Source organism: Mus pahari, chromosome 8, assembly GCF_900095145.1.
Source record: "Mus pahari chromosome 8, PAHARI_EIJ_v1.1, whole genome shotgun sequence".
Lineage (NCBI taxonomy): Eukaryota > Metazoa > Chordata > Mammalia > Rodentia > Muridae > Mus > Mus pahari.
Window position 1 is genome coordinate 5,881,848 of NC_034597.1, and position 10,844 is coordinate 5,892,691.

Sequence of the window (10,844 nt, forward strand, 5' to 3'; positions counted from 1 at the left end):
ACTAAACAGAGAATTTACAACAGAAGAATCTCAAAAAAAAAAAAAAAAAAAAAAAAAGAGGAGCTGGCTTCACTGACTTCCAGTGCCAGGAGAGCAAGCCATCGTCAAACATGCTGTCATACAGAGTGACCTCTAAGGAAACCAGCATGTGTTCTTAGCTTCTGATTTCCCCAGCTAAGTAGAAAGTGAATTGTTTTATAATAATTATAAAAGGAGAAACTGGTGGCAAAAACAAAAGCATATTTACCCAAGTGCCTTCTGGTAAGACAGCCGAGGCCAGAATTCTCCTCTACTGTACTCCTCCTTTGGAACCTACTAGCACCGATCCAATTTGCCATGACCTGACTCCATTTTCTTGGGAAATAACAGCCACTGGGACTTACCTGAATGAAATTTTTGGCATCTGGCACTTGCTCAAATAGTTGTCCAGAACCTACAGGTCCAGAGCTTGGAGCATAATGAATTGTGTCAGGAGGTTTGTCAAGGTCATGGCATGAGAGCCTAGCAACAACGGTGTCTTTTGCAATCTCCTCCTTGCCTGTGTACCTGTTTAATTGTTCAAGAAGAAAAATCAATGTATATAAGCATTCTCTTATAATGCAATGCTTTCCCCTTAAAAATCACTTTTGATAAGGTCTATGCATGTGCCTTGATAATCCTGGAGCAGACAGATCTTCCTTAGAGCATCATTTAGGAAACTATTTCCTCGAAGTGTAATCTGGTATAGCTACTAGATAAATAAGTATGGAAGCGCCTCAAAAAAATTGCAAATAGAATGACTATGTGACTCAGCTACCTCTGAGCAAAGATCTCTATATCCTACCACAGAGATACATGCACATCCAGATTTATTGATAATCTCATTACAATAGCTAGGAAATGAAAGCAGCCTCGATATCCATCCACTAATGAGTGAGTAATAAAATGTGGATATATCTGGTGGAATTTTATTCAGTTGGAAATAAAAATAAAATTATGTAAATTTAAGGAAAATAGATTGATGTGGAAATTATTGTATTAAGTGAGGTAGCCCAGTCTCAGAAAGACAAATGTTCCCTCTCATGTGAATCTCCTAGCTTTTTATATGGGGGAGAGATGTAGGTATAGGCCATGAATAGAGAGGGAGGTTAGGGGCAACAGAAGGAAGGAGAGAGATAATAGGAGAAACAGAAAAGATGAGTTCTCAGGCAGATGGCCAGGGTGTGGGGGAGGAGAAGGAAGAGCAGAATAATCACATGGAAAGGCACACTTCTTCTCCACACCTCAAAAGCCAACAATTCTGAAACATGGAATTCTTCATCACTTACTTAGCAACAAATCCTATCCCTGCATTTTGCATCAAAACTTTAGCCACACTGTCAGATCATTTTCCTTCCATTGTCAGTGATTTAAATATGGATTATTTACCATGTTCTCACTTAGAAAGTTATACAATGTATGGTGCATGAACCAGGTTACATTTTTTTAAAATCAAGGGCAAAGTCTATATATTTGTGCTGTGTGTGCAGGTGCACATGGGTACGCAGGTACATGCATGTGCACGTGTACACATGTACACATGTAGGTGAAGGCTAGAAGACACTGTAGGGTGCTGCTCCTTAGGGACTGTCCACTATTTTGTTTGGTGGTGGTAGTTGTTGGTTTGGTTTGGTTTGGTTTGGTTTGGAGACTGACTTTCTACACTGGTCTGGAACATTCTAAGTAAGCTTATCTGCCTGACCAGTCGTCCCAGTGACCTGCTTGTCTCCCCCACTCCATCCTCCAGGGCTAAGTATCCAAAAGCTTGCTACCACACCTGACCTTTATATCTGTGTCATGGGTACTAAACTCAGATCCTTGTTCTTATAAGGCAAATATTTCACTGAGACAGGAACAAAATCTTTAACCAGAAATCTATTCAGTGGTAAGGATTTCTGGTGATAATCACAGATGCATGATAAGGGAGATTATGTGATAGCAGCTGCTCAGCACTATGCTGAAACAGTCCCCAAAATTAATCCATTAATTCTTCAAAACCATTTTTCAAAGGTATCTATTGACATGCCATTTTACAAAGCAAAGCAGAGGGCTTCAGTTAATCATGACAGAAGTAGAACTATTAAAATCCCAGATCTCACTCTCAGATCTTGGAAACTTAACATTCAGTCACAGAAGGACCACCAAGCCATTTGTGAGGAACATTTCTGAGAAACCAAGATTAAACTTGATCAACCGCATGTCATAGTTAGCTGATAAATACAACAGCCCTTCCTTCTCTCTGCCCAATCTGAGTTCTTGCTTCTGTCTATTGTCTGCTCACCTAATCAGATACTGATCACAGAAAGGAGAGTTGTCATTAATGCCACGAATGTAGGTAGCCACTGGAATCACTGTACACCTCTGACCACCATCACAGGCCTTAATAGAGAAGGACAGAGCACTTGCAAAGCCAGTTTTCTCCACATCTAGATGGTTAGTCGTAACCACAGTCCCCTTCTCTGTAACAGAACAGCACATCCTGCTCAGTGAGGCCAGACTGTCATTTTTAAAATTACTTTGTTACACGCAATACTACAGGAAAAAAAAAAAGTAAAAATTATGCCCTATTCTCTAGACTTAGGGAGATAATTCAAAGTGCATACACAGTGTTAAGTTACTTACCACGGAAATGTGCTATTAATCACATTGTGTTAACAGGTAGGAAAACAAAATTATTTTCACTTAGAAGAATAGAGAAGACTCTCTGGAAGAGATCCTCATTCTAGGACTTGAAGGTTACATAGCAAAAGAAAATATTAGTAAATGGGAGATGATTCCCTGCAGAGAACCACCGATAAAAGTGCTGCTAGAACGTATGTTGTTCTTATTCATCCATCACTTAAATCCAACAAATATTGACTGAGTGTCATCTATGTAGCAGGTATGCATTGTAGCTACTAGATTCAGTATTATGACAGAAAATCTCCATATTTATGGAATTCATATTCTAAGCTTGGATACAGCCCTCAATATGTATAGAAAAACAAAAATTATGGAAATGAGCTCTATAATGTGATTTTTTTTTTTTTACAGATAATAATATCTAGTGATCAGGCACTTAGAAAACACAAGGGCAGAGTCTCAAGGCTGACAGCCTATTTACTGGTTCAGAATAACAATCAGATGAAGAAAGAATCAAGGCAACATGGGGGGTTCTCAGGGAGGGCAGCAGTGGTTGAGAACAAGCCAGAGAAACAGGCTCTCAGTGGTTACATGAGAAGTCTGGGCCAAACTTCAAGTGCAAACAGCAAACTGAAAGGATTTTTGAACAGAGAAGAAATATGGCCCAATATGAGTAATCAAAAACTCACTAGTGGCTCTGTAAAAATGCAGAGCAGCTAACTGTAAAACAGGCAGCCAATCTAAGAGATCCATACAAATCAGAATGTGTGTATAAGCAGATTATTTGGGAGGCAATCCAGGGCAGTGTGACATGGGGAAGAAAGCCAGGGGAAAAAAAACACTCCCGAGAAAAGTTCATCATCAAGCCAGTGCCCACTTGTAGCAGCAAGAGCCTCGCATCACTGAAGAACTCTGTGAGCCACTGTAAATCGTATAGGGAACTGCTCTATAGCAAGGAAAATTGCTGGAGGATTTGTACACCAAGTCATGAATGGACACTTGCTTCATGTCCATCCTGGGACTTGTGAGGAAAAAAAAGTAATGAAGCAGTCAGAGTCCAAGACAGACTGTTGGAATGAAGCTTACTACACTGAGCAGGTTATTACACTGCCGTGACCCAGACAGAATAAAAGAGAACTCTAAGTCAAATCAGGTTCTCCCTCACAAACATTTGGTCCTGAAGTAGAATAGAGTTGAGTTAGGTCTAAGAAAATGTGTTAAAATGGCATGTAAATGTGATAATATCCATAACAGTTGTGAAGAGACATGTATTAGCAGAGGAATAATCAGGATGCTGACCCTGCAGAATTACTCATCAGACATTCCAAAGTCTCGCTCATACCCCCCTAAAAACCACATGTGTCGGGGAGACAGAAATACAGTTGCTTAAACCTACCTTTGTCCACTGCAAAATAATCATCCACTGTATCTAGTCCAAAGGTTACACCTCCCAGGTTGTCTTCATCAGTTGCCTGGCACATTGCAATCATCTTCCCAACTGGGATTTCTTCATCCAGTGTGATGTTGACTTTGTGGTTCAGAGTTGAATTTGTGGAGGTAACACTCAAGACCCCGTTTTCAATATTGAACAAGCTTGTTTTGAAAGAAAACGTTATTGGCATGGTACAAGCTATGTTTTCTAACCTTATGGTGCTGAAGGTATACAGACTGAATGGTGTGGGGACACAATGGAGACCGGATTCATGACAGAAGTGTCTCAAACACACACTGATAGGTTAGCTATGGTTTACACAAAATCCTAAGATTTATTATGGGTTACTTATTCTTCCCTGTAGGTACTCCCCTAGGAAGTCAGGACCATGTTCTATTTGATAGATGTGAAAACTGATAGTTCAATAAATTAAAGAAATTCCAGAAATAAACACCGAGGTGGTCCAGAGAGGCTTAGACCACAAGCCTCCTTGCTCTAGAACGTTTATGCATGATCATTGTGCTCTTAATGCTTCTGCATAAGTGCTAAATTTACAGAGATGCTGACCTCAATGTGCTTCTGTAAACTCTGTGATTACAACACTGACTAGAATCTCCCTTATGAGAAATAATAGCTAAACCACGACTCAGAGGTTAAGGATGCATTGCATGAATAACACCTTATTTTCTTGCAATTTCAATATATTTTTATACTTTAAAATTATCTTTATTTTCAGGTTTAAGAAAGCCTTTTTTTTATTGGATGTAGTACTACCTGAGGATCCAGCAATACCACTCCTGGGCTCAGAAGATGCACCATCATGTAATAAGGACACATGCTCTACTATGTTCATAGCAGTCTCATTTATAATACCCAGGAGCTGGAAAGAACCCAGATGTCCCACAACAGAGGAATGGATACAGAAACTGTGGTAAATTTACACAATGGAGTACTACTCATCTGTTAAAAACAATGAATTCATGAAATTCTTGGGCAAATGGATGGAGCTAGAGGATTTCATCCTGAGTGAAGTAACCCAATCACAAAAGAACACACATGATATGCACTCACTAATAAGTGGATATTAACCCAGAAGCTCGAAACACCCAACATACAATTCACAAACCACATGAGACTCAAGAATAAGTAAGACCAAAGTGTGGATACTTTGATCCTTCTTAGAAGGGGGAACAAAATACTCATGGAAGGATTTACAGAGACAAAGTGTGGACCAGAGACTGAAGGAAGAACACCTGGGGTTCCATCCCATATACAATCACCAAACCCAGGCACTATTATGGATGCCAACAAGTGCTTGCTGACAGGAGCCTGATATAGCTGTCTCCTGAGAGGCTCTGCCAGTGCCTGACAAATACAGAAGTGGATGCACAGGGTCCCCAATGAAGGAGATAGAGAATAGACCCAAGGAGCTGAAGGGGTTTGCAGCCCCATAAAAGGAACAACAATATGAACTAACCAGAACCCCCCAGAGCTTCCAGGGACTAAACCACCAACCAAAGAGTACACATGGTGGGACTTATGGCTCCAGCTGCATATGTAGCAGAAGATGGCCTAATCAGTCATCAATGGGAGGAGAGGCCCTTGGTTCTGTGAAGGCTCTGTGCTCCAGTGTAGGGGAATGCCAAGGCCAGGAAGCAGGAATGGGTGGGTTGGTGAGCAGGGGGGAAGTGGGAGGGGCTGGGGGATTGGATGGGAAATTAGGAAAGGGAGCATTTGAAATGTAAATAAAGAAAATATCTAATAAAAACAAAAATCAAAAAAAGAAAGCCTTTTTTGGACTCTTTTCCTGTGTTGGTTATTTATACAATGCTTGCTAAATTGCTTCATTCTCAGCTATAAAGAAAGAACAGGAAGGAAAGACTAACTTTTCAAGGTCATATCAAGTAATATGTTCCTTACCTGCAAGCAAGAATAGGGTCCTTATCGTTGACATTGACGAGGAAAATCCTTAGATTTCCAGTAGCAAACAGGCCTCCAGGATCAACCACTTTAATAACCAGTGAAAAACTAAATGCACAGGCACAAAAAAGACAGCTAAGACTTCCTGACCATCAGCAGGCTTCCACCAAAGAGGAATCTATCAGACATAATTGAAGATTTGCATGGCCCCTGCATAAAGGTGACACACAAACTCCCGAAGGGTTTACATTTTTCATTTAAATTTTGTTAATTCCTATAAAAGGGGGGATGGAGGGATATGGAAATTCCTTAGCATTCTGTACAAAAGTGACTAATGGCTATGGGTTTCTGTCCTTTAGACAGTGATTTCTTTTATTAAAAACTAACGGATCCCACATTCATTAAAAAAAAAAAAAAAAAAACTTAAGTAAAGCTCAAAGAACACATTGCACCTCACACAATAATAGTGGGAGACTTCAACACCCCACTCTCATCAATGGACAGATCATGGAAACACAAATAAACAGAGACACATTGAAACTAACAGAAGTTACCAACCAAGTCAACTTAACAAATATCTATGGAACATTTCATCCTAAAACAAAGAACATAGTTTCTTCTCAGCACCTCATGGTACCTTCTCCACAATTGGCCATATAATCGGTCACAAAACAGGCCTCAACAGATATAAGAAGACTNAAATAATACCATGGATCCTATCAGATCACCATGGACTAAGGCTGATCTTCAATAGCAACAAAAATAACAGAAAGCCCACATACACATGGTAGCTGAACAATGCCCTTCTTGGAGATAACTCAGGGCTAAAATCAACCAAGTAAAAACAAAAAGAACTATTCAACGAATCAAAAAAAAAAAAAAACAAACCAAAAAACAAAAACAAAAAAACAAAAAAACAAAAAACAAAACAGGAGCTGGTTCTTTGAGAAAATCAACAAGATAGATAAACCCTAATCAGAGGGCACAGAGACAGTATCCAAATTAACAAAATCAGAAATGAAAGGGAGATAAATAAAACAACAGAAACTAAGGAAATTTTAAAAATCCATCAGATCCTACTACAGAAGCCTATATTCAACAGAACTGGAAAATCTGGATGACATGGACAATTTTCTAGACAGATACCAAATACCTAGGTTAAATCAAGATCAAATAAATGATCTCTCTTAGTCAGGGTTTCTATTCCTACACAAACATCATGAAAAAGAAGCAAGTCGGGGAGGAAAGGGTTTATTCAGCTTACACTTCCCACATTGCTGTTCATCACTAATGGAAGTCACACTGGAACTCAAGCAGGTCAGGAAACAGGAGCTGATGCAGAGGCCATGGAGGGATGTTCCTTACTGGCTTGCTTCTCCTGGCTTGATCAGCTTTCTTATAGAACCCAAGACTACCAGCCCAGGGATGGCACCACCCACAGTGGGCCCCCCTACCCTTGATCACTAATTGAGAAAATGCCTTACAGCTGGATCTCATGGAGGCATTTCCTCACCTGAAGCTCCTTTCTCTGTGATAATTCCAGCCTGTGTCAAGTTGACACACAAAGCCAGCCAGTACACCATCTAAACAGTCCCATAATCCCTAAAGAAATAGAAGCTGTCATTAAAAACAAAAACAAAACAAAACAAAACAAAAACCCAGGTTTTAGTGAAGAATTCTATCAGACCTTCAAAGAAGACCTAATACCAATACTCTTCAAACTACTCCAAAAAATAGAAAGAGAAGGAACATTATCCAATTCATTCTATGAAGCCACAGTTACACTGCATATTCTCCCTTGGAGATGGAATGGTATCTGTCTAATCAGGAACCTGTCACAATTTCCATTCATAGAGGACTTCATAAGAGATTTTTTTCTACTTTTATCATGTTTAATATTCCAAATAGATTTTAAAAACTGGTTGAGTGCATACTACTTTTAGCTTCAGTAGATATTCTGTATATTTTCGATGCATTTAACTATTATAAATTATTTTGATGACTTAAAAATGTCAATATTGAATTTTATATTTTAAATAAATTGTATTACTTTAATTAAAAACTAAAACATGAATCAGAAGGAAATAAAACTAATGGGTGCCAAGGACAAAGTCTTAGGAGTGGTCCAGTTTGGTAGGATACACTTGCTATCTTGCCATCCAGGAGGCTGAAGCAGGATAAAGATTACAAGACTATAAGAGACTTAAAAAAAAAAAAAAAAAAAAAAAAAAAAAAAAAAAAAAAAAAAAAAAAGGAAGTCTTCAAAATAAATTAGTAGCTTTAAGAAACATCAGGATGATTACACAGTTAATGAAGTTTTATTTCACAGAGGTGAGGGGAGGAGAGGAAAATGAAAATTTCCTTCTTCAGTGACGACTCTCATCCCTTAGACGGTGATCCCCTGCAATCATGACTCCTAACTTTTCCATTGCTGTTCAGATTTTATCCCAACAAACTCCACCTCTATGAAAATTAAGATATATACTTTCTTCAGGAAAAAAAATCTCTTAAACTTGAAATATACCAGTAATTGACACCAAAATGAGCAGCTTCCTTCTCTCCAGACCAATGTGTAATCACTTCTCAACTTATTTCAAAATTTCTCTTACAAGAAATTGATGGTTTATAGGAAAATCATTGGCAAAAAACAAAAAGCCAATCTATCTAAAAGATTGTAGACATTTCAAGAAACAATTCTAGCCAAGCATGGAGGCTTATGCCCTTAATTCCAGCACTTGAGGGGCAAGTTGATCTCTACAGTTAAAGTCTAGCTGGTGTACATAGTTAGTTTCAGACCAGCTAGGACCAGAGTCAGACCCTATCTCAAAAATGATATAAATCTGAGAACTCTTAACTACAACAGTAGGTAAATGATAGCGTGAAAACTCAAACTCAGATTTCCCTTTGGAGTGGCTGGATGATGAAAAGAGGGCAGGGCCATTGTGATCCTTCCTAGCATCGTTATCAGTATTCAAGCAAGTGATTTCATAGCCCTATTCGTCCTTTCAAGAAAAGGATTTTGAATGTTTTAAATTTAAAAATAAACAATTAAAAGAATTAAATCAGGACTAGTGAAATGGTTCTATGGGTAGTTGCTTGCCTCTACCCGAGCTGGGTCCCTAGAACTCAAGCAACAAAGGAAGGGGACAATCAGTTCACAGTGTGGTTCTCAGGCCTCCACAAGTGCATCTTGGCATGTGTGCCTTGTCACACAGTTTCCACAAAACAAAGATTGCTAACAGGAAAGAGAACTGATGAAAGTCAGTTCTTATCCAAAATTTTTCTTATTTCTGTTAACGTCAACTCAGCAACCCAGGCAACTAACTGCAGCAAGAAAGGGATGGAAGGAAGGACATGCCCTAGAGGCAGGGAATAAACTGTCATCTTGGCCATGAAGCCATTACTACTCCCATTCTGCAATTGGTGCTCCCAGTTTTTACTCTTCTTTCCTCTGATTTCAGAGGTAATAAGAAAAAGCAAACAAAAGTAGAAAGCTTTCACTAGAACTCAGAAAAAAATTACCTTTCCAAACTTTAATAAATTTTCATTTGCTAACAAATCTTAGGACTTATAAATACCTACAATATGTTGGTTTTGGTTTAAGATCATGTAGCTTAGGCTAGCCTTGAACTCAATATGTACTCAAAGATGATCTTGAGATTGTGGTCTTCCTGTCTTCCCTCCTTGGTACTGAGAATACGGGTGTAGAGTAGGATTCCTGGTTGATGCAGTGCTGGTGATAAAAAACCCAAGACCCCATGTATGTTAGGGAAACATTCTACCACACGGGCTACATCCCCAGCACCAACCTGATGATTGTCTCAATGATCTGTCTGTGGATGCTGAATCTCCTGCAATGGAACCTGACCTATATGATGTGGGGACAGCCAGTTTGTCCTGGGCCTCTGTTATCCAGGAAACTGCTTTGGATATTTTTCATTCTCACCTTTCATTGTAGCAAAGACTCACTCATGAAAGGCTAGAGAAATTTTATTGGAATGACTTCAGAGTCCACTTCCTTTTCCTACAAAGCACTTTGATACAAATTATATAATTGAAAAGGGTAAGCATTAAATCATTATAAAAATAAAAATGCTAACTTCGACCCATGGTGACCTGCTTAGCTGATGCAGATGTATAAAAAAGCAGCAGTGTGTTAACTCTTAAAAGTACTGATTATTCCATTAAAAAGCAATTCTGCATTATGGGTATCTGAAGAGGCAACCTGCCCACTTACCTGGCAGGGTACAAGCACAACTACCAAAAGAATCTCCATGCTTCACTGTGATGAAAGCAAGTGGCACTGCGAGCATCCCCAAGACACCCAAAGCAGCAATGACATCATTACAAGTGGGTGCTAATTCTATTTCTACGACAGTACCAAGAGCATCTTTGTATGAGGAGCATATTAACAGCAAATATTTTTCAAAAGGGGAGATTCCAGCCAAAGGACTAGCATCTCCAGAGAAAATCCAGCACAGCATTACCTTCTCATGCTGCTCTCAACATCCAAAGCTGTTGCTGTGGAAATTGCCCCAGTGCTGTCGATGGTGAAGCCAGAGCTCTCTGGGGAAATGGAGTACTGTTTGGTGGATAGAAAAGAGAAAAGCATAATATTGCAGAGGTACAACTGATTCCCTGGTGAGGTTCTTCAACCCCTAAGAACCAGCCCTGAAATTTCAGAAAATGTTAGCAGCTAATGGATGTGATGATGATGATGATGATGATGATGATGATGACGATGATACTCTTCTATTCAACTGACTTCAGATCAGACACATACTCTTAAAAGCAAAAAAGAGCAAATCAGATTTTCTAATCTCTACATTCTTCATATTATCAGAGTATCTCT

At 39.1% G+C, this 10,844-nt stretch overlaps 1 protein-coding gene across 1 annotated transcript in view; it reads right to left on the reverse strand.

Annotated features, from left to right (window-relative positions):
* LOC110325179 (cadherin-related family member 3-like) overlaps positions 1-10,844 on the reverse strand; it is an 83,849-nt gene that overhangs the window by 26,792 nt on the left and 46,213 nt on the right. Inside the window, exons 5-9 of the mRNA XM_021202923.1 lie at positions 10,480-10,574; positions 5,993-6,100; positions 4,037-4,233; positions 2,300-2,477; positions 384-546 (exon numbers count right to left, since the gene is read on the reverse strand). Of these exons, the coding sequence (XP_021058582.1) occupies positions 384-546; positions 2,300-2,477; positions 4,037-4,233; positions 5,993-6,100; positions 10,480-10,574 (741 nt within the window). The remainder of the gene's footprint in view (positions 1-383; positions 547-2,299; positions 2,478-4,036; positions 4,234-5,992; positions 6,101-10,479; positions 10,575-10,844) is intronic.